We start from the raw sequence: 26,122 nt of genomic DNA on the forward strand, positions 1-26,122 counted from the left end.
GATATCAATTTATTTTCAGTATTCTCATTGTTATGGCATGCATAGTGGTATTTTTATTTTCTTCTGGCCTTCTGGACAGCTAAGCCTATCATTGAACACTGTCATGTTGTCTATTCTGTTAGCTGCCATGGTTTCAGTGATGGCAATTTATGTTGATCGGCCAACCACTTTGGGCCCGATCTGAAACACATCAACTATTGGATGGACTGCCATAAAGTTTGTGGGGACATTACTGTTTTCCAAAGCCCTTTTTACTGACAGTAGAGAGATGACAAGAAATAAGCAAGAGAGAGAACAGTCCACCAGTTGGACTTGAGACGGACACGTTGCAGTTGATAGTCAGCTCCTAAATCCTAAAGCTACGCTTTATTTAAATATCTGAACTATTGCAAAATTTGGTACAAACATTAATGTTCACACACAGGATAAAATAGAAAAACTATGGTGATCCTCTGACTTTTCATCTAGTGACACCATCAGGTCAATATTTTGGTTAACGACCAAATACCAACAAAACTAAGGACGTTCCCGTCAGCCTCAGCTGCACTGCTGCCGTTTAGTGCAAATTAGCAAATGTTAGCATGCTAAGATGCTAAACTCGGATGGTGAACATAGTAAACATTGCCTGCTAACAATAAGCATGTTAGCATTGTCATTATGAGCATGTTGCCATGTTGGTTTTGGCTTTTAGTTTAAAACACCACTGTTCCAAAGCACAGAGCCTTTACTGCTGTGACTTTGACCACATTATTATGTGTACATTTACTCTATTTGTATTTATGGTCCCTATTTCTTCCCTGTGTTGAGGTACCTTCTGTTCCTGCAGCCACCAGGTTTCCTCAAAGGGGTCAAACAATATCCTATATTGTTTTAAGGGTATACTGCATATGGATGTGTTCTGAAGTACGTGCCTGAACACACAGATATGTTCAGAACGACGTGCTGTCATTTTGAGTGTGCGGCTTGATTCACAGACACGGTGACTCAGCTCTGGTGCTTCAGCTGGCTTTAAGAAACACTCGGATGCCTGGTGTGGAGGCTGAACATTGGACTCCTCCTCCGCCTGGACTTGTTTGTTTGTCAACCCACAATGCACTGGGATAGGAGACAGGAGGGGGGAGGTGGGGTTGTTTAGAAGAACAACAGCAGGGATCCTTCAGCCAAATGGACGTGTTTACTTTGGGATGTTTCCTCATCAGTCACTGTAATGAGAACAACGTAATGAAAAAAGAGGTAGACAGTTTTCCTACGGGTTCTTTATTTAGCAAACAATCAAACCGCCTCTATAATCTGACAACTTTGTCCCCACACATTAAGAGGAAGAGTGGAGCAGTGGAGGTTGACTGACACAATATTTCTCTCTATTAAATTATGAATTATCAGATGTAGGCCACATCTGTTAGATTAGGGGGAACTGTGGTCTTAAAAAGTCCCTGTTGTGATTGTTAGCTTTGGATTTCAACACTTTCTGCGTGATCTTTGCTCTTGAGTATAATAATAAAAGCCACAAGATTCAGATCAGGACTCACTTTCGCTTAAGTACACAACTGACATTCATGGTTTGTAGTTAGTTGAAATGAATTTTAAATTACACGAGTAGACTCAGATCATCTAAATACCTACCTTTCTCCTCTATTGTAACTGAGCAAAAACAAAGCAACCAAAGTAATAGCGGGCAGCTTGTGAAAATCTCCCAGAGCACTGTCAACTTCCGTTTTCACTGTGTGAGTGTGAGCCCCCAAAGGAAATGTGTGTATTAATAACTCCTGTTCCTCATCATTATCACCCTGGTGAAAACAAGACAGCAATAGCGTCACCAACGTTAGCCCTTCAGGATGATTCATTCACACACTAAATATGGAAAAAAGCCAGCGAACAAGGAGTGCGAGGGGTGTTTTTCTCAGCACTGTTGTCGTGTTTGAGGCATGTTGGGTAAAACAAGAATATCCAGGAGGACTGCATGTGAGCAATGTAGCACCACAAACCCCCGGCCCTTTGGTGGGGACCTTGGTTTTCAAGGACACAGAACTGGTATTTAAAGCTGCACTAAACAATATGTTTATGTTGACAATCAAACAACTATCAATGTGGAAGAGGTTACTAGTGATGAATTCACAGAGAATTGGCACCAACTCTACAGTCTCCACAGCTCAACAAATTGTTAGCATGTTAACATTGGAAAATGACAGCGGATAGGAATGTCATTAACTATGCAAGTATTTGGTCATAAAACTAAAGAATAGGACAACAACAATCAGGGGTTAGAGTTCTTATAATTCATCCTCTGGGGATCAATGCATGTACCAGACTTCAATTTTCTAGATATTTCATTAAATACCAACAATGTCATTGTTGGCGCGGGTAAAAAAAATGGATAAATAAATGGATATTGTGGACAGAATAATACTTTAAGAGGGCCAAAGGGCTTTTCAGAGCTTCCTACACTAAATTGACACCAGACAAGCCATGTACGTATAACTAGACAGGGGATCGATAGTGGATCCAAATAAACATAAATCATCTTCAGATCTTTTTCTCTGGCTCTTTATTAATCAATGTACTTGTGATGGATTATTTCTTGAAGCCGTCTCTTTAAATGTATTTTCCAGAACTCATTATGTATCTGATTTATTCTGTGTTGGGACCCCTGGGGGTTGATTGTGCTGCTCAATGAATCTTTAACATTCTGCCTGCTTTATATGGGAAGCCTGCAAAACAATTCATGAAATATGGATTTGACTTAGTTAATTAGACCTCAAATCTGTGTCTGATTTCCTCCAGAGTTTGTGAGCATCATCACTGTAAATCTATTTCCCTGCTTAAATGGGAGCAAAACCACAAATTGTCATTTTTATAGTTTATTTTATGCAATTAAACATTGAGATTTAACGTGTTAAAAAAGGTATTGTAAAGGGTTATAAAGTGTATTACCCAAAATGTCAAACTATTCCTTTAGAAAGCTCAATTAAGTGATTAAAACATTTAATGGCTGAGGGTAAATAAGGAATCTTTACTCAAATGTAAGTCAAGGATTTGTATAAGTAAGACAAGTTACATTTACTCATTGAAAAATGATATTTGAAGTAGCAGGAACTCATTTCCTTTTTCGTGTAGGAGGTGAAGGTTGTAATATATGGAGGTTCACCTGGTATGGTTCCAAAACTGTCTTCAGCTGTGTTGATCTAACCCTTAAACCCCGATTGATGCAATTTGCATCAAATATCAAACGTCCTCTTCTCAGGGTCATATCGCAGTCAAACTAAAATATCTTACAGACACTCCGAGGAATATATGCAACTCACTGCAGAGTAAAAAACAAGACCTTATAACTTCAGATTGTGCAAATGATCTAGTAATCATGTTCAGACAGTGTTAGGCGGTTTTATTTTGTCTTAAAAAGGGATTGTCGTCAGTTAGAACATATGAAAAGCAAAGTCAATGAAAATGTACCTTTTTTTTGGTTTTACACTAGCATTAAATGTTTTGACATTACTGAGAAACACAATGTTCCAGCCTCCACTGGTTTCTCTGCAGCCTCACAGACTGTAGAACGTGTGATAAGCTAAGCTAAAAGACAGCCGGCTGTAGCTTCACATTTATTCAGATCTTCTGATCTAAGTCCCTGCAAGAACGCAAATAAGCAGAATACCTCAAATGTGGAACTATTCTTTTAAGGGAGAAAAATAAAAAATGTATTTGGTGTAGCATTTAACGGTACCTTGTCAATAAGAAGCAGATTATATAATGTGTCCTCTTCGACATTTCCAATTGTGTTGTTCTGACAGGGGATGAGTGTTGCAGGTGGGGCTCCAATGTAATTTGCGTGTTCTCTCCATGTTTGTGTAGGTGTCCTCTGGGTGCTCCCATTTACTCTCACGATCCAAACGCACACAGGTCAGGTCAGTTTCCCACAGGTGTGAATAGACAAGGTATTTCCCTGCCTGTCACCCAATGCACTCTGGGGGGGGGGGGGGGGACTTCCTCGAAATACAATCCCTGTCCATTAGTTTACGAGTGAGAAATAAATTAGACTTCTTTTTACTACCACCATACAAAAAGTATCAAGATAAGAGCAACAACTGCCAACCCTGACATTTATCAGATGGTGCTGTGCCTAAGTAAACACGCGGACACAAACACTACGTGATATAATGTTTGGAATTAAAAGTCGCACCAATAAAAGCCAGCGGATGGAACTGGGAGTCAGGGTGCGTCTCAGGTCTCTTGGCATGTAGCAATTCATGCTGAGGCGTGGATACCAGGGATGGGGGGGAGGGGAGCACCGCTCTAACTATCTCTGCTCTGCTGAAGCACTCAGAAAAAAGAGGAAGCCGAGGGAACGCAAACAAAGACGCAGCCCAACGGCTCTCACCACATTGCCAGGAAACTGGGTTGGGTTTAGATAGAGGGGGGTGGGGGGGTTGGAGTGGAGCCGAGGAGGAGGAAAGGGAGAAGGAGACCAAAACACAGCAGGTGTGCTCCGGCTGCATGTAATGTGTCAGCCTGGCCGAGTGCCGAACACGCTGTAGCGCACAAACATACAGTGAATTTTCAACAAGGTTACAGTGATGTTGATTTATGGTTCACCTTGCTGAGCAGAGCTGTTCATTCACTCAACCCTAAGCTTTGGCAGAGTCCCTGCACCTAATATCATTTGCTTCCAAAAACTCTACACTCACTCATATAAATGATCTAAATTTGTCAGCGACAAATGATTAAACACGGGTCACACAACAATCAGTTGAGAGGGGAACTTGGTACAGAATGCTACTCTGATAGGATTCAATTCATCTTTGTTCTCTTTTGCTCTTATTATTGTAGTTTCCATAACATTAGTCAGGCAGGATGTCAGGGCGACCCAGAGGACTGACTACAGTTCAAACATTTGCTAGCTAATCTTTGGAGCAACTACTATGCCATTCTGTTGTTCAGACAGCCCATTATTCTGAAACCCCAATAGTCCGAAAAATGAAAATCAGTTTAGCCAGATTTACATCACTTTATTTGGATGCAAAACTTAAAGTGAGAGCATCCTAAATGTTGTTAAGCTGACAGGTTCAGGGCCGTGCATACCATTGGGGTCATATCCCACAACAAATTATAAATTTGGAGGTCTGAGCAGTAGTTTTAGATTATATATACTTAAATTTCACAACTTTTAGATACATTTCACAACTTTTAGACCAACATTATACTCCTGGCAGAGTAGAAAAGGATTTGAAACAGCACTTTCAGCCACTTCCTATTCCTGTTGTTTAGGGCATATTGGGGGGGCTTTGGATTTGATCTCAGTATCTCTAAAATCCTGGTTGCGGCCCTGCAGCAGGTCAAAGCTGAACCCGGAAAGAAACTTCACAAACTGTTATGGATGTCTACAATGGACAGTTTGGCTTGTTGTTGTCTCTTCTCAATAAGTTGGGCTAACCTGATTTAACACTGCACCACTGTGTTATTTCAGCAATTAACTAGCTAAATACAAGAAACAAACGATCGACAAAGCTGTTTAAATAAGACCCAAGTTGTAGTGACTTTTTATTGTGGGCCAGTTTTCTGTTATGGTGATAGAAAATACTGTGCTCTGCTATTCTATCACATGACATGTCTTATCATTCACCATGAAAGTGAAGTTATTTGCAACAACAATGGAGCTGTCACATGGGGCTAGCGCTGCTGTTGCAGAGGTGCCTGTTTTCCCTTCGGACAGCCTCCCTCCGCTCCCTCCAACCCCCGTCCACGTGCTCTCGCTCATCTGGATACTTATGGGCAGGGCTACTTCAAACACGTGCTCCATGCCACCCTGCTCCCCCCCCCCCTCCCAACACCACCTCCACCACCTATCTTGCTATCAGCCTATTTTCCTTTGTCCAGCCCATTTTGCTCTGTGTTGTGTGATTTACTCAAGCCTGGGAGACATGTGATCACTCTGCTGGATACCAAGAACTCCAGGCAGCCAGTGTTTTTTGGCGGAGGAGGAAGAGAGGGGACGAGGAAAACAATCTGACACAAGCAGCCGATTATCAGGACATTCTGTGCGACCATGAGCACATGCAGACTCTGCTGACTGGTCTTCACCGCAAACGAGTCTCAGATTACATATTCAAGTACACTATGTAGTGTACACTGTGATTCCCTCGGCCTTGGAGACTTGCCACAGTTGAGCTGAAGAAGCAACTCACTTTGCAAATCACAAACAGTTTAGTTTGCATTTGCACATCTGTTCTCTTTTAATATACTTGACGTTTTAATAATATACTTGTTTTAACAACTTATGTTTGTTTGTTCACCATATTTTAATGTACATTTCTTTATTTTTCTGTTTTTAAATGATGTCATACTATTGCACTGTGTTTTACTGTTTTACCAAATCACCGAGCCAAATTCCTTGTATGAGTAACGTAATTGGCAATAAATACCGATTCTGATTTCAGATTTTCAGGAACTAAAGATAACACTGCTGAGAAAATTGCTCATTCTGCTCATAAATTATTGAAATTATTGGTCAATCTTTAATGAATTCAGAAACTATGGTGCCGTGTTTTGTGCGCAACAACAATGACGCGTTTTCTGCTTTACATTCAGTATACTTTCCGTAGCTTGCGTAGCATAGAAGTGCTAACTCTAGTTAATGATGTGCTAACGTACTGTGCTAATGTTAGCTCCACAGGTTTATCACCGATGCTACGCGATGATTGGCTAGTCTGCATTTGAGTTACTTAGAGAAGGGTCAATATACTTCACCTTGCATTTTTAGTTTTGGGTTTACCATTTACCATGTGTGCTTCCATTGTTGTCTGACGTCCAACAACTGCTTCTTCAAAATGTCTGGGTTGATGGATTTTGCCAGAGTAGAACTCTGACTTCGAGTGTCGTTCCATTGTACTTTTATAATAGGAGGTCATACATTTTCCACATTTTTGTTGAAACTGTTTTGTAAGCTGCTGTCTGTAGTGCTGTTGAATGTGTTATACAAACAGGTGTTTCTATTATTTTGTCTGCCCCATCTATATCAATGAGGGCTGGCTCAATAATGTGTCTTGGAATATACTTCTAAATTATGCTGTTTTGTTCAGTTAGTATACGAGGAATCAACATACTTTGCTGTTTTATACTAGCAGGAAACGATCCAATGTGCTCACAGTGCAAAGCCAGTCATACTGCAACTTTAGTAAGGCACTGCCAGTTGAACTCAGTGACAGTAAACTGTTATGATTTGTTTTCCTGGAGCCGTTTCAACACCGTCCACAATTGATTTTAATTTCTCATGGCTGTGAGCAGCTTCTCCTTTTCCTTCGTGCATCTAATTGCAGGGGGGCGATCGGTGTACCGCTCACACACTCAAAATGAACTGATTGATGGATGGATATCATCATAGTATTGGTTGAAATTGGTTTGTACTAGCTTATGTTAGCACACGTTATATTTAGTTGTTCAGGGAGACGAGATGATGGTTTGTGTGGCTGGTGATGTGATCTAAAAGGGTTTAGAGGGTGTTTTTCATTTAATCGCGACAAATACTTTCACTTGCTGTGCAAACGATTGTGCCAAAGTTCCCAAAGCCATAACAACTACTTCAGTGGCTATAAACAGATTTCCAAGACACGCAAAAATAGATGTTGATGTTGACATGTAAATGTGCCAGCTGTTGAAAATAAACAATAGAAATGCAATTGAACCGGAGCTGACGAATGTGTTTCAAGAACTCGTGAGTTATGTAAGTTGTTTTGTTCCGTTATGTCAGCCGATATATAACTAACTCCAACTCATACTCATATGAATATTTACAGATACAGGGACATATTCCGATACCCTCTGAGGCTGATGAATGTTTCAGAAGATATTTTGATCGGTGCAGAACATTGAAAACCACACAAAACTGTCACATTGTCTTCACAATATTCAGAGATTTCCTTTAAAGGTAACCACCAGGCAGCTTGTTATTCACCTTATCATGACTCTTCTCCTCCACAACAGTTCAACAGCACGTCACAGGCCTTGGGGCCGGTTATTATCCTGACTAAGAGCAGCCAGGCCAAACACAAGTTTCCTAACGTGACCGAAGCAAAGAGAGAGCAAACAAAATAACAGGGCGGAGAAACAGCATTCCAAGAGTGCTAAGAATAGCAAGCTGGACCCTGTGCTCCCTGCACTAAGTTCATAACTAGTGTTAGGCAACAAGCAGAGTGAGTCTGAGCACGTTGCCAAAACTTTGCCAGGTCGATGTGTGTGCTGAGCGGAGGACTTTTGTACTTGAAGCTCAAGACTAAGTTTGTTTAAAGATACAAATACAAGTGGAAGCCAGGTCTGCATTTTAAAGTGCAGGCCATAACTCCAATATTTTAAATCATTAACCACAAACAAATTACAAATTATTTCAATAAATGAAAGAATTGCTGACATTATATAGTAATCCACACGTAAAACAGTGCTTCCAGCAGCAATTGTGGTGCCATTTTGAAAAATTGGACAGCTGCCAGAGGTGAAAGATGAACTAGATAAAAGAGGAAAAGATCTTCTGAATACCATCTACATTGATTTATCTTCCACACCAGGAGGGACGTTCATCACAGAATGTAACTGCACTGAGTGCGTCTGCCTTTGGTTGCAGCAAAAGTGTCTGTACGGACTTTTATTGACTTGCTATCTGGGAAACATCCCCTGAACTTTGATTAAAAAAATGCATAAGCTATAAAAGATAAATTACATAATAGCGTAGTCATTTTCCTTTTCCTTGCGGTGCCATATGATCGTGGTTGACATCTTACATAAACGTTTCCTATATTAGGAAGGAAGCATTTGTCACTGTTCCTCAGCCCTACAAAATCCAGTTTTGTGTGAATTATTGAAACATGTATTTTTCGTTAATCCATTTTTTTTTTACTTATATTGAAGGGGGTGAAAGTGTATTGAGTTCAAACCATATCAGCTAATGTGGTGAGGTCCGTTTAGTAATTGTTCTGGAGCTTTCATTCACATCACGGGATCTTCATTTGCAGGTTGGTAAAACATTCAGTTTCACGTTGGCACCGAAGTCTTTAAGGTATACGGTTGATGTTCATTAAGCATTAAAGTTATAATACTTCAATATTTCTATAATCAAACTGTTTATAGTAGTTTTCATTGTTGGAGCCGGAAGCCACCTTTCCGCACTTGATTCAATATTTCTCTTCACAGGCACAGGACTGTATATATAAATCACCTTCCTCCCAGCATATTTTCAAAATGCAACAGAGGAATAATTGTAAGAGCCGCAGACTGACCACCGCTCAGTGTCGCAGGGACAGAGACATAGTGCCGGGTAGTCCGAGCTAACCAGCCATGAAGAGCTATTGTCAGACTCTCCGTCTCTGCTGGAAAGACAGGGAGTCTGGTGGAGCTTTTGACAGTCACTAGAAGCACATTTATGGCCCTCTGAGAGTCTTTGACAGTCTGGGAAGCTGTGTTGTAGCTGAGCTAGCAGCTCTACTACGAGAGGCTCTCCCACTGTGTGTCTGTGGAGGGGGGGAGGGGGGGGGGGGGGGGGGGGGGGGGGGGCATGTTGTTAATGGCGCTTAACGTTGCTGTACTTTAGCCCTAAATATCTAGCTAAGGTCTAAACACAGCGTTGGACGAGCCCATGTGTTCTGTTTACTGACACTGAAGAGAAATAAATCTGATATGATAACTGGTGAAAATGTCAGGTCCCTTTTAATGCAGTTATCATATCATCTCATTTGTGGCGAAGGACATAATCTTTAGATACTAATAACCCTTTCAGAATGACAGAGAGGCGAGGGTTAAACCTGCAGAGTTGTTAACTCAGTCAGTCAATGTGTCTTCTCAACACTCCACACACCTCAGGCTTCCTGTCCATTACGTAATTGTTTTCATTAGGGGTGGGGAATTTTAATTTAATGTCACTCCCATTTACACATGTAACCAACTACCCGATTTATCTTTGAAAAAAGAGCAAAAGAAAGAAAGAGAAAGGGCATGTGTGGAGAAGTAATTCTGTGTTATCTGGGTTCGCAGTAACATTATGAAACTAAAATTGCAGACTGGAGTCTCTGTGAACAGTGACGACAGAAGGTTAATCTGTGACATTAGTGTCATATAAAAGGTTCAGACACGAGCTAAACCGGCATTCATTAGACCTACGTCGTACATTAGGTCTGTCTCCTATGACAACAGCGTCATCGTCATTGTCTGAGAGTCTCTGTAGGAAGCATGCATTTCAATAGAGGACATGCAGCAGTGACTCATCGGGCATTAACACAATTCAGTATGAACAGACAGTCTTGATGGTTGTGTACAAACAGGCACATTGTGCCTCTATTAGTCATACGCACAACACTGTAAAAAATGTCCATCTGAGCAAGTCATTCAGGCTTCATTGACATGGAAACAAAATCCCACTTCCTGTTTGACCTGTTATGGCCTGTTCACGCCAGCTTTTAAAACGACAAAAATTAAATTAAGTCCAATAATACTGCAGTGAGTAGTGGATTCGCTGACAAGTAAATTTGCAAATATTTTTCGAACTTTGACCCACAAATTTGTGCAGTTGACCACATGCTGTTTTGACAGCGCTGACCGTTAAGTGGACGGAGAGCTGGAGAGTTGGATGAAGCTGTTGTAGCTTATCAGCTGTGTTAAATCACCAAGTAAGTCACCACGCTGAGAGACAGCATCAGCATTGAAGAGTACCCGACCCAAGGCCAGACAGATAATGATTGGTATGCGGGTTAACACTTTGAATCACTCAATACTTGTAGTTACTTTTAACCAAAGACTTTTTTGGAAAACATGCAGTAGAAACCTAATGTAGGTACAAAAACAAATGTGACATCTCTTATTCTTACCCTGAGCTGACAGCAGGGTCTGGTTGACCTTGCTGTCAGCTCACATTGGTATCAGATATGGGTTGTGTCCTAGAATAGATTTGAATAGTCATCCGAAAGAATCAGGCAGAAGCAGCTAAGGCCTGCAGTGTCAACAGTGCCACAGGCAGTTATCAGTGCTAAAACTGTATTTTTCTCAGTTCAATAGAAAGCGCCATGGGGTTGTTATCATTCTCAACAGGTTCTCATACCAAAGGGACAAAATAGATAATTTTCCAAAATGACCAGCAAGTTCTCATTCACAGGGCATCAAATGCCGACGCTTTGTCCGGGTCCGTATGAGACGCTTTTAAGGCTTTCAAAAAACTACAATGTAAACCCATCCACACAATTATTTGACTCGCAGAGAAAATGCTCCGGGAGTGTGATGAGGTTGTATAAAGACTAAAGAACACCCACAGCGTGGGTGGCGTCAAACAAAGACAGGGCTTTCAACCAGGAGACTGGGGTACGAGACTACCCAGTATGTTAGATAGTGACAAAGCGTCAATACTGTATGTGTTGAGTTACGATCTTGAGATGATGCACCAGGAGAAGCTCTGATCCGTTACATTGTGTTTAGCTTAAGGTAAAATAAGTTTAAGTTTGGTAAAGTCCAGTTCATTTTAGAGATGAAGTCGGATGTAACAGTTAGCCTGGCTCTGTCCAAAGTTCAAAACATATACCACTAACTTGAAAGCTCAATAATTAACACAACATACTGTCTTTGTTTTATCCATACACAATGAAGAAATGGAAAAGGAGTTTGTGAGCTCTGATGTTACCATCACATGCTTTGCACACCCAACCATCCACCCTCAGCTCATTCAAATGACTTTTAGCAGTGATATAACAACATCAAACTACTTCCTTTGTCAGGAAAACATAAACACAGGCGATTTTGAGCAGAGGAAATGCCCAAATATCTTTTTGTTTGCCTGCTGTTCTTCTTCTCCAAGCATTTTTCGGCTACTGTCTTAAAGGCTCTGTCCACACAAATTACACAAAACATATTTTACAACTTACCTCTAGTGGCATCTAGCTATGCAAATAGTTTTAGAAACCAGATTACTCTGAACACTCTGGTTCAGTGACAGCATGACTGAATGTTACAGTCACATGTTCAGTTGTGGGAACTAACTCATGTTGACTTTTAGAAGTCCCTTTGTGTCAGTTTTTTTAATGAGAATGTGTAGCCATGTGTAATGATTGTTTTCCTTTTATCCTACCGCTCCGCTGTCATCGTCATATTCCCCTGTCTGAAGTCTTTATCATGCACCTTTAAAAAGCTGATTCCGCTACCAGTAATACGAGAACATGGCTACGAAGTAAGCTCAGGAATCATGTTTTTCCGATTCCGATTTTCCTAAACGTTTCACCAACTATGCAACTCGTAAGCTTTATAGTCTGGACAGGGATCATTTCGAAAACGATGCTGAAACGCCGTGTGGACGGAGATTGTTTTTGTTTTAAAACGAAAACGGATTAGTGTGGATGTAGCCTTAGTCTGAAAAGGGAAGTCGTTTGAGAGTAACCACTATTGCACCAGTTTCCTGTTGCAGCTTTGTGCTCAGTTGCATCATGTATTTGCCCGTCACATTTCTACAACCTCCTCATGTTTATCTAATAAGCAAAGAGTTGACAGGATCAGACCTGATCTTGGCAGGCAGGACTTGTAAAGGTTGTCTAATGGAGGTTTAGAGGGGGGTGGGGTGAGGGTTGGTTCGTTGTTGGCCAAATGGAACCGCTGGAGCACAACACAGCTCACACCAAGAGACCCAGGAATCTGAGAGCTGGCCCTCCCCCTCCCATGCACACACAGACATTAGGAGAGAAGCAGCACCTCGAGCTCACATGCATGACCGCACGTGGTTGCACACACACAAACACAGACTAATAAAACAACATATGCTCCTGTTTCTACTACCTGGAGCAGCAGGTGGGACGCCCCTCCCCACTGACGAGAGTAAGAGGAGGGAAAGGAAAGAAGAGAGGAGGCCCCCTTTATTCACTCATTCGGGAAGTGAAAATGGTGGTTAGACGGTTATATAAGTTTCATATTTTCATTTTTGTCCTGCGTTGATGCGATAGGTAGACCATCGATACCTGACTAATTCCAATGCATTTAAATCAGGTCAAACATATATGGCTCATGAATCATGGTTTAAGTGTGTCCCATGATGGCCTAAATATTTTATCTCACAGAGAGTATTAGCAAGCCAGTCACCATAAAAAAAACTGTATATCAGTACATGACCAAATATAATTACATGCAATCCCATTGACCCTTCGCTACGCCCCATCCCCCGCTGCTACTCCGTCAAGCTCTCCGAGCTACCATTGGAGAAAACACTGTCACCAACTGCATGAATATTATCTACTTTTTGAAAGAAAAAATGTGTGTGTAGACATCTAGTGTACCTTCAGTAGCTAACGTAGCATAGAAGTTCTAACACTAGTTAATGTATTGCAAGGTGCTTTGTTAATGCTAAATCTACAGGTTTTTACATAGAAATGTAACATTTTAGAAACGCACATCTCCTTCAACCCTATCCGGCTAACATGGATCATGACACAACGTTGAACCACGACTAGCTCTAAATCCACAAAACCAACCTGAAAATGAAGGAAATCTGAAACGATTGCATGAGAGTCTTTGGAGCAGAGCCCTAGTTGTCAGACCCTGGTCGGAGCTGGACAATACAACGCTATGATTGGCTGGTCTGTGCTCCACGGGCAGGACTTAGCGAAAGGTCAATTACATAATAAACTGTCTTGAGCTGTTTTATGTTGAGTATGCTCACAAATCAGAGAAGTGGGAAGTTCTACCATCTTTACCCTCCGTCCCATATGATGTGAACGTGGCATAGGATTGGGAGATTAGGGATAGATTTAACTGTTGCATTTTTAAGCATTTTTGAAACAGATTTGTTTTCAAAAAGCATTATAGCCAATAATTCACAACATTAAATCAAGCTGGATTTCAACGTCTTATCTGTTTCCCACAAATATCTTATCTGAATATCATGTGGTTGCAGCAACGTGAAAACACCCATCATTTTCGTATTTATCATAAAGGTCATAAACAATGAATATGACACTGAAACGGCTCAATGACTTGAGAGGCAGTTTAAGTTGTCGGAGGACACATAGAAACACATTTTACTGTACCTAAGAGGCAATTTATTCCAATGACCTTTTTACAAATCTATTTTGCGGTGCTCTCTGTCTGCAGGAGGGCAAGTGGCGGAGCGGGTGCAGCAGCTCGAGCAGTGGTCTGTTGTGATTACCTCGTGTGTGGCTATGCCCTTCTGCTGGCAGTAATTGCCTTTTGCAAAAACTGCATTAATCATGTTGTGACAATACATAAAGCCCTTATTGGAATATACATTCAAAGTGGAGACAGTATGCGGACTGGTTGGGCTTGTGGGGCCCGGGAAGAACAGGGAATAAGAAGCAGTGAGTAATATGAAACCTGGAGGTATACGGTGTGTGGGGAGTAAAACAAGAAAACAAGTAGAGGAATAAAAGAGAGAGAGACAAACAGGCAGAGCGAAAGTGAATCAGTGCTGTTGTCTTTGTTCTAGCAGTTGCACATAAACAAATTACCATCTAATCCGTCCTCCTACATTTGCATAGAAGCTGTGGTCATCACATAATGTGGCACGCAGTCCAAACACAATAATATCCTGTTGTTAACATGAGCTGGCACAAGGCAGTGAAAGATTTGTATGTAGGACCACTGAGTCATGATATGGATTGAGAACAGCTTATGAGTAATGATCAATAACAGAGAGTAACAGTCTCATTGGTTTACTGTCGGAACACATTTTCTATCTCATTCGGACCAGCAAGTAATTCTCAGACGGGCAGATGAGGTCAAATAAGCAGAGCAGTCTGAAGGGTTGTCACGTTATTACAAGCAGCCATGTCTGACAACATTTGACAGCGTTCAGCAAAGCAGTGCCGGAATGACTGATGGGTTCTTCCTATGGTATCTGAGGACATTTGCAATACAAGTAGAAGTCCTGCATTTTAAAATTACACTTAAAGGAAATGTTCAACATTTCGAGAAATATTCTTACTCGCTTTCTTACCACAAGCAGCAGACTTACGTAGCTTATAGCATAAAGACGGGAAACAGGAGGAGACAATGTCCAAATATAACAAAATCTATCAGTAACTTCATGGAGTCCACGCTAGGTTGCCTGGAAACGGATCTTGATCCCGGTAAACTGCTGATTCTACGTTTTCTAAGCCATGCTAGCTATATATATATATATATATACTATATACATACTGTATATAATGTGTCCAGTATTTTTGCTAAGCTAAGCTAACTGCCTGCTGGCTTTATATTTAGCGTGAAAGTGGTATGACTCTTCTCATCTGGCAAGAAAGAAAATAAGCTTGTCAACCAAAATGTCTAGGGACGACTGTGGCTAAGTGGATAGCAGGGCCGTCTTTCAATCAGAGGGTGGTTCAATCCCCGGCTCCGGCTCTGCTAGTCGCATGTCGATGTGTCCTTGAGCAAGACACTTAACCCCAAAATTGCTCCCGTAGTTGTACCTACGGTGTAGAAATGTGATAGACTCTGAATTGTAAGTCGCTTTGGATAAAAGCGTCTGCTAAATGACTGTAATGTAATGTAATGTCTATCTATTTCTGAGAGAGAAAATTGAAACCACACTAAATATTAAGCTGCAGCCAGTTAGCTCATCATAAAGACAGAAATGGAGCTCCGACCGAAGGTAAACGATTTGAGGAGGGGATTATGTGCGTTGCATTTCTTTACTGGCTGCAATGAGTATATTGGTTGAGTGGAGTCTTCATGGAAACTCCAGGAAGTAAGTGTACATGCCGGTTATGAAATGTTAATTATTGAGGGTGCATGGTGGATTTCTTTGGAGCGAGCCAGGTTAGCTGCTTCCACTTGTTTCCTGTCTTTATCCTACTAATCTAATCTCCCAAATTAAAACAATTAAACTCAGCACAGCTAAGCAGTGGCGGACCAGAGCTTCATATTTAGACTACTGTACAGAAATTCAACGTCCAGCTGTATTTGGCCGAATAAACAACAGCCTGACTCGAGCACTGCTGAGAACAACTGCTCTTTGTAAATAAATGGAGGAGGCTGTTGCTCGGATCAAAACACACAGCGTACTCCCAAAAGAGTGAAAAAAAACACAATGGTCAAGTGAATCGGCATTTAAAGAGGCTGGAAGTCATGGCTGACTTCAGGGGCCCAAAAATAGGACACATTCCTCTGCAGCAGAGGGTGTGTGTGTATGTCAACAGGAATACATACCAAGCTCCTGCTGAGGGGGTTTGACTTTCTCCACACAGGGAGGGAGGCCAAAACAAAAGGACTGGCTGGTGTGTGCTCGCTCCGGAGCTGGATGGAGGTGGTTTGAGTTCCATCATGCTGCAAAGAACAAGGTGTCATGCTTGTAACACATGCTTCAGTGGAGCGTACTGTAGCTCTCTCATTAAATCTCTACATTTTAGTTGTGGCCACTGAGGTTAAAGATTATAAACAAATAAATTACTAAATCACAGGCGAACATTGACTTCTGTGATGTCAAGTAAGACCAGGTATACTTGTTCATCACGAGGGAAATTCATACTAAAAATAAATGTCTGCTTCACAGACTCATTTAAGACATGTTTCTACAGTAAAACCATGACGAGTGCTTTACCTCCACCTTGACTAAAGCGCCTTTCACACTTCAAAGTATGAAACGACTGGCACGCATTCTTCTTCCTACATTACCCACAGTGCAACTCGGCCGCCAACAGTTCGGTCGGAGATTTGTGTGTGTTATGGTATCAAATTAGTATCAAGTACGGCAGGTGCAGCAACACCTCTGAGTGGACTGAATTGACCAAGGGGCATTTTATTGCTAATGAGTACAATTTCATATTAGTCAGAGAAGGTCTTGTTCTTCCTTTAAACCCTTGAAAATGAACTAAGCTAACACAACTTGACATGGCAACATATTCAATTTAAGATAACCAGGGTCAGCAGAACAACTTAAAAAGTAAAGTGTATTGGTATCCAGTTAATGTAGAAGGTGGCACATCAAAATAAATCAAATAAATGACATGAAAGCACCATCCTGATGTCTTGCCTTTGGATTTGTACATATTTGACTGACACGTGAACCATGGATATTGGAGAAGCACATAGTATACATATAAATTGCTGAAAAGTGTACAAATATGCTTTATATATAATATTTAGCTGTTGGAAATTGTAATTTCCGTAACACTCCTTAGGACATAACCAGGATTGCTTCACAATGTTAGGGTTTCTCCCATGTTACCGTTCTGTCACTTGGAATGTTGGGTTATATTTGGTGGGAATACTGACGTGTCATCACATTTTTGGTTTCGGCTTATGCAGACATGTCTTCTAAAAATAACATTTATACACTCATACGGGGTTTTTCCCCATATGCATGTTTACCAGTCCATTCGATGTTTATTTTATACATGTATGGATTTTTTTTAACATTACACTTCCACCCTCTGAATGTTCAATCTCCCATTCACTTCAATTGCAGCCTACACAAGATGTGTGTAGACTCCACTGCATGTCTTACTATTAACACTCTTCCCTTAGTAGATTGGCAGAGAGTAACTTTGGAAAACCATAATTCCAGTCTTAGGCTATAAAAACACTTTGTGTTAAAGCTGCACTTGTCAATATTATATTTTGACAATGTATCAAATGTACTGTATGTAATGTGAAACGAGTCGTTCGTAGTGACAAACCCACAGAGAATTATAACCAAACCCTGCACTTTTGTGCAAATCCATGTTTTTTTTAGCCTCTTTTAGCTCATTGTTTTGGTGTTAGGCTCCATAGGTTCCAGTAAGGAATATGCAATACGTTGACGGATACAGATTGTGTGACTTTGCAGATATATGTTTATTAAAACATTATTCCTGTTAATGAAAATCATCTTTCATACAATTGCAGCTTTGTTTTGTGCATCGTCTACCACTGCTTATAGTCACTCCCTTATCAAATTTGCTGGTGCAAATGAGTGGTTATGTATTTATATAATTGTGGAGACAAGGTAGGGGTTGCAACACAGTCAGGGTAATGACATTTTGATATAAAGGCATTTTGTCATCCATTATTGAATAAATGATTATTTGATCATTTCAATATTGCTGTTGTTTTCACCCATGCACCCTAATAGGCCTATGATATATATATATATATCCATACAGCACCACGCATACATGTCAGCTTGTTAGAATATGACTTCCCAGCATAGCAGAGGTGATGGTTATGCGCCTGCAGCCCGACGGATCCCGTCCCGCTTCACTTTCAACAGAAAGCTTTCAGTCAAGACGTATGGATCATTCGGGATTATAGCAGAAGGGCGATGAAGGCAGGCCTGCAAGTGGAATCTCTCCAGGACACACAGCGCGGCTCGGCTGAGCGGAGCTCTGCTGCTCCGGTGGATCAGTGGAGGTAGTTAGTGGATGTTTCTTTGCACAGTGATTAAGGGGGAGGACCAATGGCAACAAAGGAGACGGAGAGGACGGTAGCTCCTCCTCTCGCTATCTCTCTCTCTCTCTCTCTCTCTCTCTCTCTCGGTGCTTTATAGATGTATATAATCCCTGAGTTGACCCAGAAAACAAAACTCCTCTGACTGCCGAGACGCCGCAGAGTTTTGTATCCGCCGCAGGGCTGCATGTAGCCGGAGCATCAGCTGGAGAAACAAACCCCGGCACCGATCCAACTTCTCCGCCGTACGGATTCGACATTAACACATCGGGTAAGGTCTCGTGTTCTGTTGCTCCATTTAACAGGTAGAGACGCAGCACTTTGCCTTTGTATGGCTGCTGACTATTTCTTTATATTGCTCTACGCGCCGATCAGATCCGCGTATCCCATTTTCACCATGTCACTTCGCTTACTTGCAGCGTTATTGCCTGTTCTTATGTCAGTGGCGGTTTCGTGGCTTCGAATGTCAAATAGCCCGCATGCACTACAGTCCCCGAGGATGCAAAGAAAAAGAAAAGAAAGAAGAGGTTTCAAGCTTGTGTGATAATGTCAGCAATTATTATCCTCCCTCAGACTATCTATTTACAAAGTGGCATTTAGCTGAATGATATCTGCAAAGAAGCTCCGTCAGATAGGGTGTACTTAGGTAACACAAGAGCAGCATTTTAAGGACGATTTAGACTATTTGGGGGAAAGTGTTTTGTTTTATCAGCACTAAAAGGCTTGAATGGCTACATGCAGCCAGGGGCACCACCAGAGTTCATTTTTGGGGGGATTTAAAAGCCTGAAATGTCTTTGTTTTCACAGACAGAAGCAGACATCCATGCCATTGCTCGCTCTGGATGTCTTTTTTTTTTTATGATCATCCCATTTAGTGGATACAATAATGCCATCAATTTTAACAAGCCAATCACGTTGACAGCAAATTACAGCTTCAGCGTGAGCAGGATCTGTTTGTCATCTGTAGGTAATCTTAATTGGAGATCTTTTGTAATGACTGTGGGAAGACAGAGGCAGTGTGCTGTGTGTTGAGTGAGGGGGGTGTTGGGTTGGAGAGGTGTGTGTGGTCTGGAGGAGCATTCCTCTGCGTCCTTTTGGCTGCAAGGGTATTGCTGCCCTCCCTCGTCGGTTGGATAGGCAGCGGTAACTCACTGATGGTGTAATTTTGGAGGTTTCTGATGGGTTTGTACATGGGACTCTTTCGATATGACTGGAAGTGGTTCAAATACACACAGAGAGAGAAACTGGAGGAGGGTAAGGAGTTTCGGCAGAGAGACGGGGCTTGTTCTCATAAGAGCTACGGTTTATTTGGTTGTTTTAAAAGGGCAGCGATTTACTGGTTCACTTTTTTCACTTCACAAGAATCTAGCTGGAAGCAGAGACTGAGATATCCTGGATTTTAGTCTCTAGAATGGGTCCAAATCTAACAACACAGGATCCTACATTTCCTACAATGCAACTGAATAGCGTTTCTGTTGTATTTACCCTCCCTACCTCCTAAATGTTGACAGATTTCGATCCCACAGCTTCAGTTTGTAATGAAGACGACAAGCATAGTTTTTTTTTTTCCACACACAAAAACTCCCAAAAGTCTCAAGCCCTACCGTAGACAACCTTGATGGCATCATCAGGGTAGGGCTGGGCGACGTATCCAATGCATTTGATGAATCATTGTTTTGGTTTCAGCACGATGTGTACGGTGTACCTATCAAATTATTAGAACATGCACAAAAAGGTTACTTTGAGTAGATGATAGCTGGCGACGTTAGCTATCCGGACTAACAACTGTCCAGTAGATGGCTCTGGCTATGTGAATCTTAACGGTTGCTGCTATGAGAGGGACAGACTGAAAAAGGCCTCCATGGGAGAGGACGGAACAGTGTGCAGATTCTACTCATTTACAGAGAGCTAACGAGCATTAGCTGCCCAGCAGGTAGAGACAAACTGAACTATCAGGCGAATGCTCAGTCAAGAAACACAAATAACGGGAGCAGATGGATTAGTTTTACTAAAGTGGATTCTCTACTTCGTTCAAGCCATTTGTATGTTTAAGATGTATGACAAAGGTGCTACAAGGCTTTATTATTCTGCTCAACTGTCTTTTTTCCCCGTTCTGGGTATTTTAGGTTGTAAATACAATTGGTTGTATTAAATAATCTAATTTGACGTGTTCCAAAATGTGTTTTTCAGGGCGCTAGAAGCCATGGCTGAACACATGATGATGCCCATGACCCACAGCTTCAGGATGGGCATGAATGGACCTCCGCAGCACAACGGCCAGCCCGGCCTGCGCACTCTGCCCAACGGCCAGGTGATGCACTACGGCAGGAACCCTCAGAACAACATGGAGGCCGCCATGAGACAGCGGCAGGGCATGGTGGGACCCGGCGGGATGGCCGGCCCCTTGAACGGAGCTCCCATGGCCAACCACCACCACCAGATGATGTCTGGGAACATGATGTACAATGGCCAGGGTCCGCAACAGCAGCAGCAGCAGCAGCAGCACCACCACATGCACCCCCAGCAACAACAACAGCAACAACAACAACAACAGCAGCAGCAGCAGCAGCAGCAGCAGCAGCAGCAGCAGCAGCAGCAGGGTGGACACCCGCAGCAGTACCTCCCTGGTAACCTCACCTCCCAGCAGCTTATGGCCAGCATGCACCTGCAGAAACTCAACACTCAGTATCATGGACACCCGCTGGTCTCAGGCAACGGCCACCACATGCCCAACGGTGCTCAGTACCGGGTGGGCCCGGCCCAGCTATCAGGCATGCAGCACATGGGCGGCCCTTTGGGACAAAACGGCATGGACATGGATCTGATCGACGAGGAGGTTCTGACTTCGCTGGTGCTGGAGTTTGGGTTGGATCGCGTTCAGGAGCTGCCCGAGCTCTTCCTGGGACAGAATGAATTTGACTTCATATCAGACTTTGTGTGCAAACAGCAGCCGAGCACGGTGAGCTGTTGAGCGAAGCGTCCGGAGGCTGGTCGGGTTTTTGGTTGGACTGGACACTCCCAAAGAATGACTGAGCGGTCACAGTAGCACAGCGAGAGGAGACAATCTCTCTGTTCTGTTTGGGTGTTTCTGTGTCTGTGTATCTGACAGTGACTAGTCCGCCTTCACACTGACCTGCCTGCGAGTTGATGAAGAATTGTAAAGAGAGAAAACGCAGCAAGCGCACCAGGTTTCTTTTCTTTGAGCCGGTGCCAGAGAGATCTGTCGTCTTTGGCCAAATTGAGGCATCCTGATGAAGCGGGCTCTGTCTGTACCCATCTGGCCCTCAGCACATGTGCCTGCATTGCCAAGGCTCTGGGATCATTGTAAACTTAACAAACACAACGGGGGAAGGCCTGAAAAGACTATCCATCTGGGTCTGCTAGATTCTGTGGCACTACTTAATGTATTTTATCTCTGATGACACCTTCAAATAGTAGCAGACATTTTACAAATTTATAAAAGCTAGTCCTCTGAATTTGTTTGTATAACGATGAAGGGATTAAGAACAGATATCTTTTTTCTGACATACATATTGAAGGCTGGCTCTTCAAAACTTGAGTTCCTACAAAAAGAAGTACACATTTCCTCGAAGAGCAGGAGAGTGAGGTTGGGCAGCATTCCTGGGTGACGTGAAGCAGATTATCTCGGATTAGTCGGGTGAATTGTGCTACATTGATTATTTAGCTTTCAGTGTCACTTACCTGACTCCCGATTTTATCTGCAATCATGAAATGTATCACATCTGTTCCCCGCTAATTAACTGTGATTGAATCATTGGCAAAGTAGCGCATTGCTTAGAGTGTCTGCTTGAACAAAGCATTTATCTTTAGAAAAACGGCCTGGAAGACATTTTTTACATGCTCATCGCAAGCAAAGTTTGGGTTACTGCTTAGTAGAACTGCATGAGCTGTTGGGGAGGAAGAAACATGTTCGGATATGAGAAACGCCATTACTGTGGCCTGTTGCAAGATCCAAGAAAAAGCCAAAAAAAAAAAAAAGTAGCCATCAGACGGGTGACGGTGTCGGTCACAGATCTGAGGTGGGATTTCTTTTGTTCTACAACAGGATTGGTTTAAAAAAGAAAAAAAAAAAAAAGAGCGTGATTGCAGAATTTGCATCTGTGTGTTGTTTGTGTACGTCTGTGTGTGTGTACGTCTGTGTGTGTGGTCAGTGCGGTGAGGCTTTTAAAACCCATTGAATGGCGTTCTCTCTAAACACATGGCCCTGTCTGCTGAAGGTGATTGGAGGCTGCTCGGGGAAAGAGGAGAGAGAGAGATAGAGATTCTGATGAGTGGACACAATGTGTGGGCACAGCACTCCCCGGCAGCATTTAGTTTAATCATTATTTAAATCTGCTACCTGTGGCATTGATTTCATTCCGCAGGAAGAGCGAGCGGGGAGCACAAAGCGTGCAAAGTTGTTGTTTTTGCCATAGATTAGCTTACTCTGCTGCTTTTCTACTGATTAGATATAAATTACATGTTCTCACACGCTTGTCTTAATTGAGGTCGGCTTGCACATTCTCCAATGACTCAATAATTATAAAACATATTCTGTGGCGTTTTTTTTTTTTTTTTTGCGCAGTTGGTAATTAGGTTTTTGTCAAGGTTGCTGCTCTGCCGCTGCAGGCGGGTTGAGAGAGAACTTCCTGCACTCGTAATGCTATTTGTGGAGCTGTCAGAGGGGTCAGGGCTGCGCTAGTGCACTGTGTTAATCTGTTCCAGTACAACTGTGCTGCTGTCCCTGTCTCTCTGGAGATCTGCCATCTCCGAGCTCTTGAGTCAAACAATGGGCATTGAAACGCTGTTGTAAAGGCAGAGAAGTGCCAGCGAGTTCACGCACTGTTCACTTTCTGCCTGACAAAATTTGGCCACACCAATTTACAAGCTCACTGCTGGCCTTAGCGAGACAGTGGCCTCTGATTACTGCTATATCAATAAGCGCAGCCTTCTTGTGTATCGTCTTTGTACTGTAGACTAGAGGTGAAGTTGATCTAGACACATTTAATAAGGTACTTTCGAAAAAAACATTGTCAGATGTAAATGTAAATCAGTGGCTGATTTTTGATGTGTTGACAAGAGATTATACCCTACATTTTTACAAATGAGTGTGTAGATACAGTGTGAGAATACCAATGTTTTTTGGGTGCAGGGCCTGAAGCTTTAAGACCAAGTACACTGCATGTTAAAGCAAGCGTGAGGGATGCCACCCCCTTTCATACAAAGCAGCTGAGAATGTACAGTACAACACATTGTGGGAACTTGTCTTAAGATGGTAGATAAACGTGTGAGATTGTACTCCTTGTTCCAAATTACACATCATTCATTTGGGTAAACCCCCTCCTACTCCCTTCCCACGTCCCCAAAGCTTTTGTAATGTTATTGATTCTATTTTAAGAAAATGTATTTATTTTCAAATAAAATATTTATTTAAAGAAATGTTTTCTGTGTTTGTCAGTGATTCCACTGTTGGCCGTCATGAAGAGCACAGTACAATGCTCTAATGTTTCTTATATATATCAAGTTGTTACTTGTGTTAGCAGCCTGATCCACAGAGGCTTTGAGATGCTGTCGGTTCAATCCTCTGTGAGTTTCATTCTCTTGTTGATTTCAGCCACTTCTCCACCCACAAGAAGTGATGAGCAAACCCAAGAGAAAAGTACAAACTACGTATCCTAAACAGAAGTGAGTCAGCACAAAGTTTGACCCACCAGGATGTTTTTTTTTTAAGTTCACTGTGTGTTATATAATTGGAAAATTTCCACTTAAAAAGCCAAACACGTTGCATAGTGACAACGGTTAAGTAGTGTGCGAATTAGTAACAAATAAAAGTGACTGTATTCTTATTTTAACTATAGTGTGTGTGAGGAAACGGATGTGAAGCTGAGAACTATCTTGCTTTAGGAAGCCTGTTTTCAAAAATCTGTTCCAAGAAGCGCACCGACTGATGTAATCAATCACTCGAAATTACCTCCTTTTTTTTTTTTCTTGAAAGACCTTATAGTGCCATTTTTTATCTAGTATCTGCATATTTCCAGCTAGACGTTTTGTTTTACCATTAGAAGAACATTTCTGTGGGGATTTAAGGGGAAAAAAGTAAAAAAAAATAGTCTCATTAAAATTCCAATTAGCTGTGCAGTAAAGTCGTATTACGAAGACCTGGAATACTTATGCTGCTCTACATGATGTGAGTCAAGGCAGTGTTTTGTCCTTGGCCTGTTTTTAATGGATCTTTTGGAGACTATCTGAGCATGTGTCTTGTGGACTTGCAGGAGAGCCAACCTACATCAGAACGCAGTGGCAAGGCCATGGCCTATCTAGCATGTTAACGAAAATGAGAAATGAGTTGTGTATCTGCCACTGTGTTTAGTCAAGGGCCACTGCTTTTTAGAGAAAAGTTTAAAAGAAACCATTATCATAGTGCCTGCATGATCAAAAGTGAGACCAAGATCAACTCCACAGGTGCTCCTCAGGGTCACAAAGTCACATATAAATGAACACACACACACACATGAGAATCTGTACTCTCATTGAACCTGCACCCGTGTGAGGAGTGTGGAGTGAAGGAAGAAGAAATATGTATACAAATATGTATAAAAGAATAATGACAAAGAGAGAAAGGAAAAGAAAAACTGAAATAATAAATGAATTATAAATAATAGGAAAGAAACTCACTGTGAATTCAAATAAAACACATTTTGCTACTTTTGTATCAGTGTTTCATCTAAATGTGTTTCCTATATGTACTACTGCGATATCTCAAACACCTGTTTCCTGCTGGGAGGGAAACGCACCACTTACTGTATCAACACTTGCAAGTTCAGTGCACATTGCAGTTATGCAGCACACTATGATAAGGTAGAAAAAAAAAGCAAACACTTCCTACAAATGAACACATAAAAAGGAGAGGGAATAGTAGTAAGGCTTGTGTAAACAACGTGCAACAGCCATTCCTCGCAAAACAGCTTGTTGCTTCGATCTGGGAGTTCTCAAGTCTGCTCAGGGGAAGAGTGTTCAAGGAGACAGAAATGCTCCTTCATAACTGTGAGAAATGGTTGAATGCTGTGAGGATGCAATATTTCACATCACAAGCTGAATTTTCGGGGTTGACTCTGTCTTCACCGTGGGTTTCCCTCGCTGGAAACGTCCATTTGAGAAAGACACAGAGGCCTGATAAAACATTCAGCATTGAACAAAACCTGTTGAGAATGCTGTTAATACAAAAGAGCGAGCCGGGAATTATTATCATTATCTCTGTGCTGTGCTGTACAAATAAGAACAAGTAATTCCTTCTGTAAAATGTGATAAAGCCTCACAAAGCACATAGATTACACCGGTGTCATCTTGTTACTGCTATGGTCTGTGAGAGCTCCGCAAATCTGTACAACCTTAAGTTTGAGCGCTTGACCAAGAGAAGCTTATCTCCTCTAAATACAAACAGGAAACTGTATCATTGAGCCACTTCCTAAAGCTAGGCGGGGAGGTTGATATCCACTCTCAGAATAGCCCCTTCTGGCTGTAAGCATACCAAACATGAGAGCCTGCTGGGTCTCATGTGGTAGCTCAAAGGCCCGCTCAGAGCAGCCTATTAAATCAAGAGCACAGTCAAGGGTGGCTTTTTTCACCAATTAATAGACTGAGCGATTGCAATATCTTCTTCGAGAACGTCTTTAATTTAAGGCACAACCAAAATCGACGAGTCAAAGCCCGCTCCTTCAATTTACATATGGATGGAACACAT

At 42.0% G+C, this 26,122-nt stretch overlaps 1 protein-coding gene across 1 annotated transcript; it reads left to right on the plus strand.

Moving 5' to 3' along the window:
• Positions 1-18,489: 18,489 nt before the first annotated feature.
• cited4a (Cbp/p300-interacting transactivator, with Glu/Asp-rich carboxy-terminal domain, 4a) lies at positions 18,490-23,820 on the plus strand. Its single transcript, XM_076112932.1, has 2 exons — positions 18,490-18,652; positions 20,572-23,820. Exon 2 carries the CDS (start codon positions 20,585-20,587, stop codon positions 21,350-21,352), a length of 768 nt encoding a protein of 255 aa, XP_075969047.1. The 5' UTR covers positions 18,490-18,652; positions 20,572-20,584; the 3' UTR covers positions 21,353-23,820.
• Positions 23,821-26,122: the final 2,302 nt, after the last annotated feature.

This window comes from Anarhichas minor, unplaced genomic scaffold (genome assembly GCF_050575085.1).
Source record: "Anarhichas minor isolate MPS153535 unplaced genomic scaffold, ASM5057508v1 ptg000051l, whole genome shotgun sequence".
In the NCBI taxonomy this organism is placed as follows: Eukaryota; Metazoa; Chordata; class Actinopteri; order Perciformes; family Anarhichadidae; genus Anarhichas; species Anarhichas minor.